We start from the raw sequence: 21,472 nt of genomic DNA, 5'->3' as shown, positions 1-21,472 counted from the left end.
CTATTAATCATGTCAGAATTTGATACAGTTGACCAAAAAACTGTAGAGCAAACAGTTCAGCAGCTGAAACCATCAACAAGCTGTCTTGACTCAATACCATCTGACTTTTTTAAAGCTATTGCGAAGTCTGTGCTAGCTGATTTGCAGCAAATAATCAATTGCTCACTTCAGTCAGGCGAGTTTCCTAAAGCTCTTAAAATAGCTGCCTTTAAGCCTTCTCTAAAAAATAGAACATTGGACGCTTCTGTGTTAACAAGCTATAGACCCATCTCAAATCTCCCTTTCATAGCCAAGTCGTTATTTTTAATCAACTCAGCAATTTCTTGAACTTAAATTGACTTTTTGACTAATTTCAATCAGGTTTCCAAACTCATCACAGTACAGAATTTTCTCTTATCAAAGTGTTAAATGATATAAGGTTGAATACTCACTCTGGAAAGGTGTCAATTCTGGTCTTGTCAGTACGGCTTTTGATACGGTGGATCATAATATACTGCTGAACAGGTTGGAAACGTGGGTAGGACTAAATGGAACAGTCCTTAAATGGTTCAGGTCCTACCTGGAGGAAAGGAGTTATTTTCTAACCATTGGAAGTGTTCAATCTCATCGAATGGCAATGACCTATGGGGTCCCTCCAGGATCAGTTCTTGGACACCTCCTGTTCAGCCTGTATATGCTACCCCTGGGTCAAATTGTTCAGAACTTTAATTTTGACTATCATAGCTATGCAGATGACAAACAGTTATATCTAATAGTATCTCCAGATGACTACACTTCAATTGAGGTGTTGTGTCACTGTCTAAAACTGATAAATAACTGGATGATCCTAAATTTTCTTCAATTAAACCACAACAAAACTGAGATAATTGTTTTTGGCACTAAAGAAAAGAGGATTGCTGTGAGAAAATACCTGGAGTCACTCTCTTTAAAAACCAAAGACCAAGTCATAAACCTTGGTGTTCTGATAGATTCCGACCTGACTTTCAACAGTCATATCAAATCAATTACTAAAACTGCCTTCTACCATCTGAAGAACATATCCGGAGTGAAGGCTTGCATGTGTCAAGCAGACCAGGAGAAGCTCATACATGCTTTTATCTCAAGTAGACTTGACTATTGTAATGGTCTCCTGACTGGACTCCCTAAAAAGAGCATTAAACAGCTGCAGCTCATTCAGAATGCTGCGGCTCGGGTTCTGACCAGAACAAAGAGGTCAGAGCATATTACTCCAATTCTAAAGTCTTTACACTGCCTTCCAGTCAGCTTTAGAATAGATTTAAAAATTCTGCTACTGGTCTATAAATCACGAAATGATTTAGGTCCTGAATACATGAATGAAATGCTAATGGAATATAAACCCAGTAGGGCTCTGAGATCGACAGACTCAGGTCAAATAGTGGAGCACAGAGACCAAAGCAAACATGCTGAAGCAGCATTTAGCTATTATGCTGCACATAAATGGAATAAGTTGCCAAAAGAAGTGACGTCAGCCCCAAGTGTGCATGTTTTTAAGTCACGGTTAAAAACTGCTTTTTTAGAGTATTTCCACTTTTAAATGATATTTCTTGCACTGTACGCTGTTTTAATAGTGCATTTATTGTGTTTCTCTTTGTTTTAAATTTTTATAAGCTGTTTTTTTTCTTTGTTTTTAAATGCTTTTAATCATGTAAAACACATCGAGTTACCTTGTGTGTGAAATGCGCTATATAAATAAATTTGCTTTGCTTTGCTTGCTATAGCCAGATGTATACAGTAAAGCTAGGATGTGAACTTTAGGGGTGCTCAGCCCTCTGAATGTTAAACATACAAAGCAAAACCAAAATTGAATATGAAAGTACTTAAAAAAACCCAATAAAATCAATTGTGGAATACGTTGCTTCCAAGCGCACGTTATTGAAACAAATGTGCACAGGGAGATTACTGTGTCTGTGAGGAGTCTTTTCACATCAGTGTTAGGCATTTGCCTGCATTACTACTTACTTTCTACACTGGGTGGGAAGACAGGAGAAAATGATATACTACTACTCCTGATACTACTACATTCGTTTTTCAAGATTTGAAAAACAAATATCAAACCCATCATGATGTGACACACGTCACATGAAGTGTGACACATGGTCACAGGTGTTTTAGCCATTTACTTGTTGAGCAAGATTTTTCAAGGTTTACAGTCCTAATCCTAATAGTGATTTATTTATTTAGGCCCAACCTAGCGAAACCTTCAATATCTTGTAATAGTACCTACAAGGATGTTCAAATATGAGGAATAATGCTTCCACCTCTTTTCTATACCGCTTGTCCTAATTAGGGTTGCGGGTAAATGGAGTCAATCCATTGCAAGGCACATTTAAATAAAGAATTATGGACGAGACTCTCCAAATAACCTAAGAAGCATGTTTTGGGATGTGGAAGGAAATAGCAGTACATGGAGAAAATCAACAAACACAGGGAGAACTTCCAAACTCCAGAGCTGCAAGCCACAATTCCACCATGCTACCAGGAATCATGCATATTTAACAAGTATTGATTGGTTGATTGCCATATTGTATTACTGTTTATTATATATATTTTCAAAATTACATTTTCATGACAAGTAGTAAATTAAAGCCTTGCCTGTGACCGTTTTTACTGTGATGTCTCAGATATGGCAATTAGTTAAAAATTTTATTACTATGCAATCACACCATCGGTAATATTGCCACAATTTGATGCATTCTGCCCCAGGTTTAAAGAAGCGATTATAGACTAATAAACTTATGAGTAATGACAGCAAGTCATTTCTAAATATGCATTTTATTTATGAAAGCGAAAGCTGTCTTTGTCTGTGTGGTTCTTCGTATTGATTTAAAAGCAATACACATCTTATAGTCATTACTCTTACAGCAACGATCATTCCGACACATGATTTTAAAAGAAATGCCGATGACTCATTGAAGGTTCCTTCACAAGCTGCCATCAAGATGACTCTTTTAAAAGGAAGATATTTACCTGTATCCAAGCATATACTGTATATTTGAATGTGACATCTACCAAAATCAAGATCTCCCACTCAGACTCATATTGAAAAGTACATATAGAAGCAGACATCACAACAAAGTACATTTCCATGTCTCTGAGCAATTTATTATTATTTTTATTTCCCATGCATAGTTTGGACAAGCTTGTAGTGGAAATGAAATATATGAAAATAAAAAATACAGCTTTTGACATTCATTGTGGTTTTCTACATCTGAGGAAAAATAAAGTGGGAGGGTCCTTCACAATAGAACAAGAATGAATCATTTCTGTTGACGGGGAAAAGTGCTGTATAAAATAAATACAGTTACAGAAAAAAATCCCTAAAATAACACATTTTAAACAACACAGTGCAATAAAATGGGAAGACCCACAAAAAAAAAAAATAATAATAATTCTGGCACTTCACAATCTGACAAGATTCTGACTCTGTCTGAGCTGTCTCTCTGTAATGCTAAGTAATTTTAGTGTACATAATGTATTAAGGTAAAAAGATGTTAAAAATCGATTAGAGGTTTGGTTGGACTTTATATAAATATTTTAAATCAAATGGATGGAATGCAGCAAAGCAGAAAATTAACCAAGTGGAAAAAATCCTTACAATTGGGCTCTAGTTTTAGTCTCAGACCAACATCGCATATTCCCAACAGACAACATTATATTTTTCACCAGTGCAGGTGTGAGCTCATAAGATTAAGATAAATCACAACAACCAGAATATACCTGAAAGTGGCAAAATCACCTTACTCCTATCCCAGTGAACTATGTGAATCTTTCTTTTCCATGAGGTGGTTTCAATGATTTTGTTTATTCAACTGAGTGGCAACCAGCTGAGCTATATGTACCCAATAGAACATTTAGCAGCTTTAGATTTATTCGGCGCTAAAATGAGAGTGGGGTGCACAGACATGAAACATACATTTAATCTTGTTGCTTGAAATCGGGAGGTATGATTAGGACATTATTACTTAGAGATGAGAAGAAAGAAATGTGGGCACCTGAAGTGCATGCGGTCCTATAATGACACTTCACTACTTGACAATTCCTTAGCCGAACAGAAACAATCATTGTTACAAAAAAAAAAAGAAAACAAAAATATTGAATGCATATTGAATGGAATGGATTGATGTCGATCACTTCATATTACACTAAACAGACAAAGAAAAAAAGCAAAAGTGTGGGCTCTTTGAGGTCAAAAGATACAGGTACTGTAAATAAAGCCAGAATTATATTATACTGTAGATGTTGTATAGCTTTGGACAGCGACTTCATTGCTATCACATTATATACTGTAAGCAGCTGTGTCCAAAATACTCTTTGAAGCCATGAGTGACGATTGGATCAACTGGTGCTGCTAATCCACATGTAGAGTAATCAAATCAGATTTTTGTCACCAACAGAAACAAGAACAGATGAAATGTTTAGTCTCAGTGAGAAGATATTAGATATCTACACAAAAACACTTCAACACACTGAGAGCCACACAGATCTTTCTAACAGTAGGAAAACAAAGCAAATAACAAATAAAAAATACTCTTACACATTATGTAGGTAGTTTTCTGTTGACATGAAATCAGTGAGGACTACAAGATAAATATTTCACATTTGTCTGTCCCTTGCATTTGAAGAGAAAATAAAAACACATTTGTGTGAAAGAAAAAAATGTCAATTTTGAAATATCCTTCATTAATTAGTCACATTTCATACCACATATTGTTTTTCTTTTTTTTAAGCAAAAAAATACCTTAGCTTCTTCTAGTAAGCATAAAAGAGCCAGTGTTGAAACCAAATGTATTATAGAATTCTTTTTTAGACATCGTAGACTATGCACAGATAATAAAAACATTACACATGATCAAGTCTTTTCCACGCAAGAGATTATTCCTCTGTTATGTCTGGATCAACATGAAAAGACGAGATTTGCCATAATCAGCATCATCGTTACGCTATGATCGTCATCAGTCAACTGTCAGAGTGTAATTGCTGCTTTTATCAACAACTTAGTTCAGCAAAGACAGAATGAGATTGATCACACATTTTTTTTAACGTCCCACAATGCAAAATATTGAGAATTGGTTGGTGTTTAATTTGGGACAAGACAATGACCTAGGGTTTGAGGCACACTTGAGTGTGCAGGTAGACAAACAGGTAGGATCACTCTCAGCTCACAGTGCTGTTGACCCATGGGAGAGGAATAATTATTGAGTAACATCACTGGCAAATTCTGCTCAGGAGCAAATGGACACCAGGCCCTGCTGATGAGTAACAGCCATTTACTGAGATTAATGGTCATGCCAACTGAGTGCAACTTTGGCACCTGCCTGCGAAGACTGGCAGCAGAAAGGGTGCATGGGAGCTGATTGAGGAGTCTACTCAGTCAGATAAAAGGAGGGAAGGAGAAAGAGGAGAAGGTGAATTTCTCAGCTCACTTGACATGCTCAGCACTGTGGGAGGAACAGTAGTATTTTTTATGAGCTATGAATGTAGAGAGGCTGCTGAACTTAATATTGCACAGCCTACAGTAGCGGGAGTTACCGTTCTGGACCAGGGAGATGACTGGGGTTTTGGGACCGGGGATGGGGGCAGGTAGGGGTGCAGGGAGGGCATGGGAGGCAACAGTCGGTGAAGTCTTGTCTGGAAGGTGCGATATCCCGACTGTTTCTCTTCGGTGGTCAGGCACGGGTGACAAACTCAGAAGGGGAGCCCTTGAGGGGGAAACGGGTTGAGGTGAACCGGCTGACGGTGATCTACCCTCACCTGATGGGCTGCCATTTATCAGAGGGGAGGAGGGAGAAGTGGTGTCTCTCCTTGCCTGCCCATTAATACTATCTCTGTGAATGTGAGGGACCAATTTTGACGTGCCACTTGGGCTACTGGAGGTGGTGGCTGTGACTCCGTCTCTCGGACTAAGGCTTGGGCTGGGACTAACTCTGCTGCCTGACTGGGGTTGAGCCTCTTGAGGCGACTGAATAGATACAACCAGGCCATGTATAGCCTTGAAGTGCTCCATTAGGTCACATGTGATGGGTCTATTAGGGCAATATGGACAGACCATCTGAGAAGAAGAAGCCGTGCTGACGCCTGTGGCACCTGCTTTTGGGGCGGCCGCAAGTGTGCTTATTGCATCAGGAGGAGATGTGGCATCAGAGGCCGTTAAAGCTGAGGTGTGAGGACTGGTTGACGAGCCTTGTGCCTGTGTCACCCAATCTGCGGGGAGAGCTTTAGATTCCATAGGACGAAGAAGATCTTGGCACTCCTTGCTTTTCGGAGAGGTAGAAGCTGATCTTTTGAGCCTGTGGAGCTGCTCTAAGGTATGCTGTTGGAGTGTGGTGGCAGGGCAATAGTAGGTTTTATGAGCCAAGTAATTCTCAATGCTGTTGAAGCTGATACTGCAGGCGGTGCACTTATGGTAATCAGTGAGCGGCAAGGCAGGAAGAATACTGCTGGTACCATGCTGACGAACTTCTTTGAGGCGGGGCCTCTTGCTCAGATCTATTGGACCATCACCTTCAGGGCTAGAGCTGCCTGTACCACTAGGAGAAACCTCTTGTTTCACTGCCAGGCCAAGTACAGAAGGCGATGGAGCGGAAGCGGCAGCGGCGGCAGCCGCTTCTAAGGCTTTTGTTCGCGCCATATGAATTTCATACATCTTCTTCCTCTTGCGTGTACGAATGGGCTGAGGATGGAAGGCTGCTATGGTGGTTGCCTTTGCCATATGTATGGCTCGCTGGTTGGATGGGTCATGGCGTGATGCACAGTAGAAGCGTTTGTGAACAGTGTAGTTTTCGTGACGACTGAAGCGAATGTTGCAGGCCTCACAAAAGGTTCGGCTGGGATCATCATCCAGGTCTTCAGCTGACCCACTGGCGGGGCTCTGGCTACCTTCACTTGCTCGTCCTCTACTGCCCACACCCTCCCCTTCTGAAGAGGATGATACTCCTTCCCTGCCTGTAGGAGTTTCTGTCTTCACCAATACTCTCTTGGATTCTGCAGCTCCACTATCTGCAGCAGGTTCGGATTCAGGCGGAGAGGTGGAGGCTGCTCTGCTCACTGCGCCATCATGAGGAGATGCTGATGAATCTTGTGCCTTGCTGGATAGCACAGTGGCTGGGGAAGTATCTCTCGCTGATCCAGGGCCTGAAGCTGAAGTTGCACTTTCTCCGTGGTGCCTACTGGAGCAGTAAAGCCTCTTGTGTACATAGAAATTGTTTATGTTGTTAAATGTAATATCACACTCAAAGCAGGTAGCGCCTTTAAGAGGAGTTGCTGTGGCGGTTGGTACAGTTGGTGCAGAGGGGAAAAGGGTGGCTGCGTTATTTTGAGGAATTGTCTGGCCCTGTTTCAGACGGCTGTGAACCATCTCGGACATTTTAGCCAGGATCTCTGAGGCCTGAGGCATAATGGCTGTTTCAGGGTTAAACAAGTACTGAGGCAAAAAAATGGATCCACCAGGGAAAACTGAGCCAGCACCACCTATATGACTTGGGCTACAACCAGGAGTGGGACTTGTTGGTTCTGCTTTTACTGCTGGAGTGGCAGGACTCTTTGGAGAATTTGATGTCTGACAAATGAAGTTGGTAGTTTGCCTCTCCTTTGACTTCCCCTCTGCTTTCTGGTCAACCTCCTCGCCATCCTCCTTAAAGTCCATCTGATGTTCTTCTGTCTCAGATTCTGAGCGAGGCTCTTCTTTGATTCTTAGGGTGGTGGTTTGGGCATCAGGAGGACTGGAGCCACGTGGAGTGGCAGAGCCCCCGTTAGCACCTGGGCTGGAGGAATCTGACTTAGGGACACAGCCTAGCGGCTCACCCTCTGGTGTAGATGGCTGAAGCTGGTCGACAGATGATGGGGTACTTTGACGAGGGGTGGGACTCCTTTCAGTGGGGACTCTCACTTCCAGGTGGGTTCGTACATGCTGCTGCAACTGGGAAGGGGAATCAGAGTTGTGACCGCAGACTTGACACTTCAGCACCACACCAGAGTCTCCTGGGCTGAGAACTGATAGAGAAATTATGTTAAGTCAGTTGTTCCTATGTGACAAGAACATATGATTTAAAACATTGTATTGATTTAATTTGATTTGATGCCTTTATTTCAAACATGTAAAATGACGCATTGCAAAGTGTACAAAAAATAGTTTAAAAATTCCAACTCACACTTGTGGACCTTTGGGTGTGCCTTTGACTAAATTTCCTTCACTGATGATGGGGAAAATTAACAATCAATCTCTCTCTAAATGTTCTGAACTCCTGTATTGACGTTATTGTTGTATTGAGCAGATTATGGAGGAACTCTGTAGAGAATGTCTGCATGAAAGCACTTCCCACAGGTGATCTACAGTAATGTTGTGCTTCTGTGAATGCACACTAGTGGAGAGTGTCTCCGCTGGTTGCAAACAAGTTTTCCACTCGTTGTACTTATATTACAGTGGCCCTGGATATTTTGAATATCAAAATAAAGCGGATAACCCAGAACCTGAGTCGTTTATACAGGACAAACGTCTCCTTGTTAGTATTCCTCAAAGAGGTCATTGCTCTGCTCCTGCAAATTTTAGCTCCACTCCTCAGAGCCTCCTGACTAAGGAGGTGTAGGAGAGTCCTAATTGCTAGCTGCAGGGCTGTTAATGGTCTCTCATGCAAAACTCCACACAGGCGAGGCTGGATTTGAACCCAGGACCTCAGAACTGTGAGGCAGTTGTGCTAACCAGTCGGCCACCTTGTCGCCTCAAAAGATGTTTGTGTAAAGTGAAAACGTCTTGTAAAATGGACACAACACACGAGTGCTGTTAACAACCCTGTCAAATTTGAATGATTAGAAAAATTGCCAAGTATATTATACAAGGTTTTAAAATAGTAAAAAATGTGGGTATGTCCGCTGAGTATGCTGGAAACCACGCCCTACTCAACTGTCAATCAAATACAACTACATCTAGCATCTTTCTTATACAGATCCTTTCGATAGGTTGTTCATTTTTACATATTGATGTATGTATATGCCTGATAATTCCATCCATCCATTTTCTACCGCTTATCCGAGGTCGGGTCGCGGGGGCAGTATCTTTAGCAGGGACGCCCAGACTTCTCTCTCCCTAGCCACTTCATCCAGCTCTTCCGGGGGGATCCCGAGGCATTCCCAGACCAGCCAAAAGACGTAGTCTCTCCAGCGTGTCTTGGGTCGTCCCCGGGGGACGTGCCCGGAACACCTCACAGGGAAGGCGTCCAGGAGGCATCCGAATCAGATGCCCCAGCCACCTCATATGGCTCCTCTCGATGTGGAGGAGCAGTGGCTCTACTCTGAGATCCTCCCGGATGACCGAGCTTCTCACCCTATCTCTAAGGGAGAGCCCAGACACCCTGCGGAGGAAACTCATTTCGGCCGCTTATATCCGGGATCTTGTTCTTTCGGTCACGACCCACAGCTCGTGACCATAGGTGAGGGTAGGAACATAGATCGACCGGTAAATGACAAACAGGTCCTAGGTGCGGGGCCAGACAAAGCACGGCTCAAAGACCCCTTATGATGAAGACAAACAATGGACTCAGTTTTCCCTTGCCCGGACGCGGGTCACCGGGGCCCCCCTCTGGAGCCAGGCCTGGAGCTGGGGCTCGAAGGCGAGTGCCTGGTGGCCGGGCCTGTATCCGTGGGGCCCGGCCGGGCACAGCCCAAAAGGTTAATGTGGGTCCCCCTTCCCATGGTTTCACCACCTGTGGGAGGGGCCATAGGGGTCGGGTGCAGTGCGAGCTGGGCGGTGGCCGAAGACAGGGACCTTGGCGATCTGATCCCCGGCTACAGAAGCTGGCTCTAGGGACATGGAATGGCTGATAATTCCCAAGCGAATTCTAAAGGATCTTGGTTCCTTTTACCAAAATCTAGTGCATTCTTCTTATCCCAATATTAATAACTTTGGATGTGGAACTTTTAGTGAAAATGTTTTTAAGAAATGGGAAATTTCTTAAACATAATATTTTTTTAGTCTGGGTCATTTCCATCTAAAATTTCATTTAATTCACAAATTAAAACTCAAGTTCACAAATTTTCCCCAGTTAAATTTTGGTCTTAACCGTAGTCTTTATATGCAAAGATTTTGCGAAACCAACTCAAAAAATGATGCATTAATTTAGACACAATGTATATGTTGCTCCGCTTTTCACTTTACAACAGAAAATAAAACAATAATTGATTCTGACAACGGTAGAAATTTCTTCATATGGCCGTTTTTAGACAAAAAAGAAATCAATAAGTCCTAAGACATTACACATTACATCTTACACATCCATGAGGTATTTCCAATTTGCCACTGATTATGTGACTCACCAGTGGACATGGGCAATTTAGGCAGGCCTGGCCCTGGGGAACAGACCTCACTATGGGATCCAGGCTGGCAAACCATGTGGCTCGTAACCAAATGGCTGTAGAGAATATCCCTCGTGGTTGAGACGAAGCCACAGCCATGACACACCCCGTTCAATGTGTCAGTGTGGACCTTCAAATGGCGCTCACAGTTTGCTTTGGTGGTGAAGGCCGACAGACAGATGAGGCAGACAAATGGCCGCTCACCTGTGGGAAAGAACAGGAAGGTGAAATGAAGTAAACAAAACTGTTGTTAAGCTAACTTCCTCATGCATGATCAGTCTCTGCCGTCTCCAAATACATCGTTCTTACCGCTATGTGTACGCATGTGAATCTCCAGTGAACTTGCGCTGGGGCAGCTCTTGTTACACTGAGGAAAGGGGCATATGCGTTCATTGGGATAGGACTCTTTAGGTTTGTCTTGCGGTGGGGATGACGCCGCAGCCGGCTGTTTCTGTCGGCTGGCACAGTAGTACATGAGGTGGGCTTGCAGGTTCCTTTCACTTCTGTACCAAATCCCACAGTCTTTGCACGGGAAAATGTCCTCTGATCACAGATATCACAACATACATTCAGTTGAGTTGAATTCTTATTCTTACAGCAGTTTGTTGGGTGTGGGATCATCTTGTCGGTAGTTATTTTTTAACAACTTAAGTTTACAAATACAGTATGCATTAGCCAAAGATAACTCAGCACAAATACCAAATTTAGCAGTCACTAAGCAATTGCCTAAGCTGATGCTCACTGCTAAAGTCCCACATTGCCATCATGTGGCTAAAGTGAATAGCACTACAGGTTTTCTTTTTTTTTTTAAAGAATCCTTGTTAAATACTTCTATTGCAGAATATGTACAGTAAAATGAGAATGTAATCTAAATTCTGAAAAAGGTGGACCTGTACTGATTGCAATATATATTTATATTAATGTCGTTCAAACAACACTTACTATTGACAACAGCAGTAGCCAAGATTGCAGCCATGCCGGCTTGCTGTGGGAGGAGCTGGATGTCTGTGTGGAGGGCTGCAGGATACGGTGGCTCCTCCTTTACCGCAGATGTTTTTGGGGTGACAATGTTGAGAAGAGGTGAACCCCTGGCGATAGGGGAGGGGGGCTTTTGAGAAAGCAAAAGGGCAACCACGAGCCTTTCTGCCACAAAAATGTCCCTGGTCACCTTACAGAATAACTCTTCACCTGAAAACACACAGGTTCAGGACAAAAGAGTAAATTATTGTCACACCCTACCATTTTTAAAACCATTTTAATTATTAAATTGCATCTGGTTATAGATTAAACTCAATTTATTTTTCCATTAATATATGATATGCAATGGAGCTCTTCAGGTAAGAATAACTATGTGACATAGAGAGTTAATTTATTCTGCAAGTGAGACAAAGCAATATCTCTGCTGTCAATCTCACCTTGACTGTAGATGGTACAGTTGGCATCTTTTGGGTCAGTGGTCAAAGTAAGACAGGTAATCCAACAATCTGGATCCTCACACACCAAGGTCCAACTGGAATTCTACATAAAAATAGATACAGAGCAGAATATGAGGCGTGAATACACAAATCTCCTTAATTACAATTTGCAATTGCAAACATAGGTAGTGATCGATAATGTCGAATGACTATATAACGGATAAAGGAGGCATGTAGAGCAGTAAATATTCCGATACGCATTAATCATTTACTCTAGTTATTGACACAAGAAGCAATTGAGAAAATGAATGTGAACAAATAAATAGAGATTAAGAGATGAATTAAATATGGGGAGAGATCCTCAGAAAAATAATGTCAGATAAAAAAGGAAGACAAGGAGGATCCATTCAACTATCTGCCAGAATATGATTGATCCCTGTCAGTGGCGCCACCAGGGATTTGGGGCCCAGTGAAAGTACTATTTTCGAGCCCCCTTGTCAGTCATGGGCTCTTCGTCATCACTTTAGCTGATCCCTATGGATACATTGGAAGCAATATTGACTCAGCAACTACTATTGTAACTGAAAAGGACAATTGTTGCTCTTACACTACGCAAGATATAACTTACATAATGCAATTTTCAGCCGCTGCCATGCAGCCGACCAGTGCATTCATTCAGAAATAGAACACTTATGGCTTATGCAGTGACGTTTAATAGCCAGTTGGGGGAAGCATTGCTTCAATGTCACTTCACAGAAAAGGCATTGGGAATTTAATTTTAAAGCCCATTTTCATCAAGAAGAAATGTTGCTGTAAACAATGAAAATACTTTTTAAAATTAGAAATTTGATATGACAAGACTTTAAAATATAAAATCTGGTTTCCTTGTGTGCCAATAATACATCATACGACTCATAACTAGGCGGCACGGTGGACGACTGGTTAGAGCGTCAGCCTCACAGTTCTGAGGTGTGGGGTTCAATCACCGTCCCCGCCTGTGTGGAGTTTGCATGTTCTCCCCGTGCCTGCGTGGGTTTTCTCCGGGCACTCCGGTTTCCTCCCACATCCCAAAAACATGCATTAATTGGAGACTCTAAATTGCCCGTAGGCATGACTGTGAGTGCGAATGGTTGTTTGTTTCTATGTGTCCTGTGATTGGCTGGCAACCAGTTCAGGGTGTACCCCGCCCCCTGCCCGATGACAGCTGGGATAGGCTCCAGCACGCCCGCGACCCTAGTGAGGAGAAGCGGCTCAGAAAATGGATGGATGGATGGACTCATAACTACTTCTTTTATATTTATTAGATAGATGCTATTTCTTGCGGCACGGTGGTTGACTGGTTAGCAAATGTGCCTCACAGTTCTGAGAACGGGGTTCAAATCCCGGCCCCGCCTGTGTGGAGTTTGCATGTTCTCCCCGTGCCTGGGTGGGTTTTCTCTGGGCACTCCGGTTTCCTCCCACATCCCAAAAACATGCAGAGTAGGTTAATTGAAGACTCTAAATTGCCTGTAGGTGTGAATGTGAGTGTGAATGGTTGTTTGTTTATATGTGCCCTGCGATTGGCTGGCGATCAGTTCAGGGTGTACCCCGCCTCTCGCCCGAAGATAGCTGGGATAGGCTCCAGCACGCCCGCGACCCTCGTGAGGATAAGCGGAATGGAAGATGAATGAATGCTATTTCTAAGTTCTCAGTACAGTACTGTCTGCATATAAAGGCTGCATGGCAGGAGTGAAAATTAATCTGATATGAAGATGTTTATCCGTCTTACATGTTGGGGAAAAGGCCAACATTCTTAAATCTGTTGTAGGATTAAGTCCTGATATGAAAGGTTGTCTCTTGTACCTGTTGTGATGTCGGTAATGATCCAAAAACAACACATGATAGAGAATTGAAACACCTGACAAAGATGGAAATTATGTGTGGGATTGTTTTGGATGGAAAGAATTGAGGGAAAGAAGGAAGAAGCTTCTCACTCTGTTCTCCAGCAGAGATCGAGGCCGAGCGTATTGTATTTCACGGGGAACTGTAGCTGATGGGAAGATACAACTGCTTTTGTTTTAATTTGTAACCCAATGCTGGAGCCGTCTGAGTCGTAAGTACTTGTAATTTGTTTCAGACTAATTCATCATGGCCACGACTTTGGAATTCACTATGATAGGGCAATCGGGAGAGCTCAGTAGCACCCCAGTGGAAAACACAAACACACATCCATACACATGCATAAAAATCAACAATATGGGCTTCTGAGTAACTGAAATCTACGAGTAAAATTCCCAAAGTGATGACTAATTATCTCTACATTGATTGAATGGTTCTGTACTTAGCGTTGTACATATAGCTTATCTGTTTTGGCCAAGTTGAAGTTTGACCACGCTCTTGCAAATTGATTTGATCATTTCATTCATGGTAAAATAACAGTTACAAACTAAAAATGAGCATGTCGAAACAACAAAATAAGATGTAGTGCTAACTGTACGACAGTGGAAATTTGTAACAAGGTTAACAAGTTACACGTATAGCTACAGGTACAGTATATGCATACACAGACAGGGCTTCACAGAAAGACAATGAGAATCAGAGGCATGGGGAAAGATCCTACTTTGTGAGCATGGGTGTGTAATTAACCAGGCTTAGAGAGAGATGCGAGAGTAAGTTAAGGTGAATGGAGATGCCATCAACCGGTATTAAAAGGTTTTTCACCTGTCTTGGTCTATACCCTCTCACAGTGACTCAATGGCCACACATAAGAAACAGCATGGCAAGTTTTTGTGTATTTTATTACTGGTAATCTTATTAATACAAAATCAGGTTACGATTTTAACTAAATTTAAAAGGGCTTGCAAAAGTGTTCATTGTTTAAAGGCAAAAAGAAAAAAACAATCTCATTAAAAAAAAAAAAACATCTGTAGAATTTCCACTACTGTTAAAAAAAAAGAAGAATGGCTGTTTCCTAACAATGTTATGTGCTCTTATGGAATAATACAATAGTATAATTGGCCCAAGGACTATTACATTTCAATGTCTAGCAAAGAAACTGCAGAAAGGTTTTGCACTATCATTTGAGTAAGGAGCAACTTTTTTGAGCTTCAATTTCTAGGTATCCCAGGATACATTGTTGCATTAGGTAGTGAACTGTGTTCTACAATTATTGAAAATCTTTCCTGATCTTAAAATATGAAGGCCACTGTCCTGAGTCAATATGCCCATTCTTATTAACTTTGGTAATGGCAAACGACCACCTATTGAGGATATTAGCATGCCTTTGCATTATTAGCATGAGCAAATTAAATTACTTTTGCAAGAGTTACAGGATACAGTTCATTAAAATGGTAAACAGCCAGAAGTAAAGACCCTTTCCCAAAAATTTGAATATCAGGCAAAAGTTTATTTATTTCCATAATACCATTCAAAAAGTTCAACTTTCATAGATTATAGATTCACGGTGCACAATTTAAACAATTTAAATTGCCCTGAATATATAATCTATGAAATTGAAAACTTTTTGAATGGAATTATGGAAATAAATAAACATTTCCATGACATTCTATTTTTTTGGAAAGGCTCTGTACTAGATCTGTAGGGTAGTATGCACGGTCAAAAATAGGCTACCATGGGAATCAAAACATCAAGATTTAGGGTATGAGGGTAAACAATGGACGAGATTTTTTAAATTTCAAAATAAAAAAGTAACTGGTACAAAGGCAGTGCAGATCTTCTGAAGATGCCGCCCAAATGACAAGCCAAGCCACTGTACCCTTAAATGTATTGAGTGTAGGAACCTCCTGTGCCTTTTCCTACAATAGTATCTCATACTTGAGAAAAATTGTAGTCTTGAATGAACCTTGCTGTTCCATAGCGTACCGTACATTTGCTGACATTCTGTCTAACTATCAATGCAGCCCTCCATCTATCAGGCAGGCCTCTCTGCTACAGCTCCATCTTGGTGGAGAGCGCTGCCTTAAGCCCCATCAGCCGGAGGAGAGTCTTTGAGCCGCAGTCTAAACCCGGACCCTGGTCCCCTCATGAATATTAACTAGCCTTGAGCTTGGCTTTAATCTGCCTGAGCCCCGCACTGCTGCTGCTGAGACGATAGCGAATCTAATTATTTGGTCTGATATTAACCCCCCGCTCCCACAGCCCCACCACACGCACGTGCGCACGCACACCGCACCCTCTCTCTCTCACTCACACACACTCACACACACACACACACACACACACACGCACACACTATGCTCACTCCCCAACAGCATGTCTTCACTTTTACAGCACTAACATTCTAACGTGTATGCTGGCATACACACACCGACTGAACTCTAAGCCACCTTCTCTTACTAAAGTCAATTCAATTCATACATCACATTTGTAAGCACACTCAAACTCACACGTCTCTCCACCAACCCCCTCCATCTCCAGCACAGCCTACGACAACCTCTCCTTATCAGGCCCCAAAACACCCTCCTCCTTCGCTGATAAAACTTGAATGCAAATGATGCCAGGCTGATTTAATTTTTTCATTTTCTTTCTCCATTCTCCGTTTCAGTATCAGAATGCCTCCTTGCTCTCTATCCCTTTCTCAATCAATCTGTACAAATATGGAAGATGGCGGTGATGGGGATGAGAACTTTCCTTGAACTAAACTGAACAGACTTGTACTTTTCACATTGGCATGTTCTAAATGCACTCATCTCAATTATAAGCAGGCGTTTGGTAAAAATATGTTGCTTTTAACCTTCCCCCAAATTATCAGTGATTGATTTATTTTCTGTAACTCAGTAATATGTTTGCCTCTTCCCATAAGGCTTCCAATTCCAATACTTCAAACTTAAGTTTGTGCTTGCGGTGCTCTCTCAGATGTTCAATGTTGAAAACCATCAGACCTAGCCAAAGTGCAAAACTCTCTTTTAAATATGATGTTTTCCCCCATTTTTACACCTGTTGCCAACAGCGCGTGCAATCTCTTAAAGTGAACACGCTATTTGGGATCTGAGAAAATCAGCCCCGAAGGGTTGCAGTGCTACTCTATAGCCCCTCGAAAGGTGTCAAATATTAAAACACTGTGCAACCCCAATTCCAATGAAGTTGGGACGTTGTGTTAAACATAAATAAAAACAGAATACAATGATTTGCAAATCATCTTCAACCTATATTTAATTGAATACACTACAAAGACAAGATATTTCATGTTCAAACTGATAAACTTTATTGTTTTTCGCAAATAATCATTAACTTTGAATTTTATGGCTGCAACACGTTCCAAAAAAGCTGGGACAGGTGGCGAAAAAGACTGAGAAAGTTGAGGAATGCTCATCAAACACCTGTTTGGAACATCCCACAGGTGAACAGGCTAATTGGGAACAGGTGGGTGCCATGATTGGGTATAAAAGGAGCTTCCCTGAATTGCTCAGTCATTCACAAGCAAAAGATGGGGCGAGGTTCACCTCTTTGTGAACAAGTGTGTGAGAAAACAGTCGAACAGTTTAAGGACAATGTTCCTCAACAACAAATTGCAAGGAATTTAGGGATTTCATCAACTACGGTCCATAAAATCATCAAAAGGTTCAGAGAATTTGGAAAGATCACTGCATGTAAGCAGCAAAACCAAAAACCAACATTGAATGCCCGTGACCTTCGATCCCTCAGGCGGCACTGCATCAAAAACCGACATCAATGTATAAAGGATATCACCACATGGGCTCAGGAACACTTCAGAAAACCAATGTCAGTAAATACAGTTTGGCGCTACATCCGTAAGTGCAACTTGAAACTCTACTATGCAAAGCAAAAGCCATTCATCAACACCCAGAAACGCCACCGGCTTCTCTGAGCCCGAGCTCATCTAAGATGGACTGATGCAAAGTGGAAAAGTGTTTTGTGGTCCGAAGAATCCACATTTCAAATTGTTTTGGAGAATTGTGGACGTCGTGTCCTCCTGGCCAAAGAGGAAAATAATCATCCGGACTGTTATGGACACAAAGTTCAAAAGCCAGCATCTGTGATGGTATGGGGCTGTGTTAGTACCAATGGCATGGGTAACTTACACATCTGTGAAGGCACCATTAATGCTGAAAGGTACATACAGGTTTTGGAGAAACATATGCTGCCATCCAAGCAACGTCTTTTTCATGGACGCCCCTGATTATTTCAGCAAGACAATGCCAAACCACATTCTGCACGTATTACAACAGCGTGGCTTTGTAGTAAAAGGGTGCAGGTACTAGACTGGCGTGCCTGCAGTCCAGACCTGTCTCCCATTGAAAATGTGTGGCGCATTATGAAGCGTAAAATACGACAACGGAGACCCCGTACTGTTAAACAGCTGAAGCTGTACATCAAGCAAGAATGGGAAAGAATTCCACCTACAAAGCTTCAACAATTAGTGTCCTCAGTTCCCAAATGTTTATTGAATGTTGTTAAAAGAAAAGGTGATGTAACACAGCGGTAAACATGACACTGTCCCAGCTTTTTTGGAATGTGTTGTAGCCAAAAAATCCTAAATTAATGATTATTTGCTAAAAAAAATAAAGTTTATCAGTTTGAACATTAAATATCTTGTCTTTGTAGTGTATTCAATTAAATATAGGTTGAACATGATTTGCAATTCATTGTATTCTGTTTTTATTTATGTTTAACACAACATCCCAACTTCATTGGAATTGGGGTTGCATTATTGTCTTTTAAAAACTATTTTTGATACAGCTCTCTGATTTTCAAATTGTATGTCACAGGTTAAAAAAAGTGGTCAATAGCTCTAATGTATGTCACAGGGTGGTTATCCAACACATAGAGATATGGTGTGTTGAATACATATCTAAAGAAGACTTTTCAAATGGTGATTACATTTGAGTGACAACAACAGTTATGACAAGCACTACAATGAACCCCCGCCCCCCCAAAAAAAAGAATCAAAAGGAAGCTTTTTTTATGTCTGAAAGGGCTGCCAATTCCCTGGACCCGGAGGCATCTAGATTTCAGGGTGCCACATGTTCTCGACCAAAGACAAAATCATTTGGACAAGCAACAAGAAGTCCAGAAATAACATCTCTCATGGTCTGGGGACATGTCAATGCCCTTGGCAAAGGTAACTTTTACTTCTGTGATTGTGGCATCCAGTCGCTGAAGTACAGAATTGTCTATTTGGTTGCAATGTAATATATTTCCCAGGGTCATCCATAATTCGACAGTACTAAAAAACAGAAGAAAGACCTTTGACTGTTACACACGTAAAATGTGGGACACAATTTTAATCTAAAATGCTTCATAACTTTATTCTATGAACATTGTGATAAACTGTATTGTGAAAATGTTTTCTATGATACTCCAGTTTCCTCCCACAGTATAATTTTTATTTTTTTTTGCATGTTTGGAGAACTGGCTACTCATTCGCCCAAAGGTTTCGTTAAGTAGGTGAAGGTATATGTGTGTGTTGTCTTGCTGTGTTGACAGCTGACTTGTGGTATCAGAATCAGAATCAGAATCAGAATCATCTTTATTTGCCAAGTATGTCCAAAACACACAAGGAATTTGTCTCCGGTAGTTGGAGCCGCTCTAGTACAACAGACAGTCAATTTACAGAACACTTTGGAGACATAAAGACATTGACAAAAAACAACAACAAACAACAATTGTGCAAAAAGCTGGGATTAGAGTCCAGCTCATCCCCAAACCCAAACAGGATAACAGGTAGAAGAATGACGAAAACAATTTTTTGATTTAAATAGTGTGTCCTATTGTTTTTTTCCCTGCAAGCCTGACAGAACAAGCTAATTAATATTCAAACCTGGAGGTAGTCATATTTTCCTCAATTCATTTCCCAGCCTTATCATTTTGAAGCATTTGGAATTCCACAATCTGGGAATCCTACTCCTACCCTGACCTTTTCAACCATTGTTCATTCATTCACCCCTTCACAAAGCCAATCACAGAAATCATCCGATTTGCCCACTTCCTCCCATCTCCTCTTTCACTGTCCCTCCTATGAAGCCACCATTCTCTTCCTCTCTCAAACTCGAATTCCTGCTCTCTGTCCACCAGCCTCTTCTTCTCCATCATATCACTTCCTCTTCTATCTTTTTTTCTCTTCCATCTCTTGCTACAGGAAATAGTCTCTATCCCTATCCAGGAGGTTTACAGGGGTGTACTCACTGTCCCAAACAAAGAGGTCACTGTGTGAATCCTCCAAAAACACAAAGAAGAAAAGGAAGACAGATAAAAATCAGAAACCTACTACCGCTTCTCTCATACAACAACATTCTCTTTCGCTTACACTAAACACATGCAACACACAAGTTCTTAATTTCTTGTTTTTCTTACATTCTTTCTTTTATAGTAGAAATGTCAGTTTTGCCTCAACAGAGGTTTAGAGTTATGCTCATACAGAGCTGTGAATCCATACCTCAATCAAAAAACTCGTAGTTAAGTCTGATTAGCTGCATGCGAATGACATGTAAAAATAAAAATGTGTGATACTTAAATAGGGACTTTGATAAGAGATTGGAAAATGAGGCCCTCTTGGAGAGTGTGCTCCTGAACAGCCAGAGATGAGGCTTAGAGATAGAAAATGGAGGGGAGGCAGGCTTAACTCTTCCGCGTGCATTCCTCTTCCACCAGGCAGGAGAGGAAGCAGATGACAGTGTTACGCAGATACCAGTCAGTCATTGCACTAACCCGTTTAATCTTCTTTTAAATTGTCATCATATTTCTCCCTACATTGCTTCTTTCTGTTTTTTGTCTTATGTATTTTGTTCCCAGTGATAGAACTTTCCTTTCTTTCTCTTGAGTTTCTTTTGTTTCTGCTTGGTGTGGCCATCTGACAGCTGTCAGTAAGAGTGGGTTTTATCTTCCTTGCATGTTTTACCTCAACTCTTTCCAATCTTTGCCACCTCACTTTTCCTCACTCGGGATAATCGGCTCTTCTGTTGCCAAACCAACAGCTAATGTCAAGATGTGGTTCTACGACAGGTGAAAGTAGAGGAAGCCACTAGAATAGGGTTGGAGTTGTCCCAAGATTGATTTTGTAACATGGTACCGTATATTTCAAGTTAGAAATGGAAGGCAATGATCAGGGAGGATTCTCCTTGAGAAAAGTAACACGTCCTTTACTACGATCTTTTAATACTCCCTGAAATTCTTAGACCCAAAAGTCATAAGGTGATCCTTCTGATTTGGTTTTGATTTGGTAAAGTATTAATACACTTTAGAGTAAAGGAGACAAGGACAAAACTTGGAAAATAATTTGCAATGAATCTTTACATGCCTGTTTCTTGCTGTTCTGTTCCTTCAAAGAAATTAACTTGTGTATCTCTTCCGGCGGGCATCACAGAAGGTGTCTCACCATAAACATTGATTTGTCATCTTATGAAGGAGCATAATTTTAATTAACATTCTAATTTGATGGGCGGAGGAGACAGATGACTAGAGAGGGAAAAACTGCTGATGAGTCCAGATAAATGCAAAGATGGAAATCAGGACATAAACAAATTGGCTCAGATAAAAAAAAAAGAGAGCGAGAGAGAAAGAAAGACGAGCGCTCTTGGGAGGAGAAGGGGGTGATCACCTTCACTCGTCCTTCCAGAAGAGGAAGTGATGTTGAAGAAGTGGAAGGATGAGGAAAGTAGAGGAGGTAAAAGGGAAGCAGAGATAGAGAGTGGGAAGAGACTACCCCAAAAGTGTTTGAGAAGCCGTGGGTGGCG

General features: G+C 41.4%; 1 protein-coding gene across 9 annotated transcripts in view; it reads right to left on the bottom strand.

The window, feature by feature from the left end:
- Nucleotides 1-3,116: 3,116 nt before the first annotated feature.
- zfpm1 (zinc finger protein, FOG family member 1) overlaps nucleotides 3,117-21,472 on the bottom strand; it is a 167,797-nt gene continuing 149,441 nt past the window's right edge. For all 9 annotated transcript variants that reach the window (XM_061772668.1, XM_061772665.1, XM_061772670.1 and 6 more), the window contains 5 exons: nucleotides 11,781-11,883; nucleotides 11,308-11,553; nucleotides 10,675-10,908; nucleotides 10,327-10,569; nucleotides 3,117-8,010 (listed from right to left, as the gene is read on the bottom strand). In XM_061772668.1, coding sequence (XP_061628652.1) covers nucleotides 5,441-8,010; nucleotides 10,327-10,569; nucleotides 10,675-10,908; nucleotides 11,308-11,553; nucleotides 11,781-11,883 — 3,396 coding nt within the window. In that variant the 3' untranslated portion in view covers nucleotides 3,117-5,440. The remainder of the gene's footprint in view (nucleotides 8,011-10,326; nucleotides 10,570-10,674; nucleotides 10,909-11,307; nucleotides 11,554-11,780; nucleotides 11,884-21,472) is intronic.

The sequence above is a fragment of the Phyllopteryx taeniolatus genome, chromosome 5, assembly GCF_024500385.1.
Source record: "Phyllopteryx taeniolatus isolate TA_2022b chromosome 5, UOR_Ptae_1.2, whole genome shotgun sequence".
Classification (NCBI taxonomy): Eukaryota; Metazoa; Chordata; class Actinopteri; order Syngnathiformes; family Syngnathidae; genus Phyllopteryx; species Phyllopteryx taeniolatus.
The sequence above is the reverse complement of the archived record's forward strand: the minus strand, read 5'-3'. Positions and strand labels throughout refer to the sequence as shown.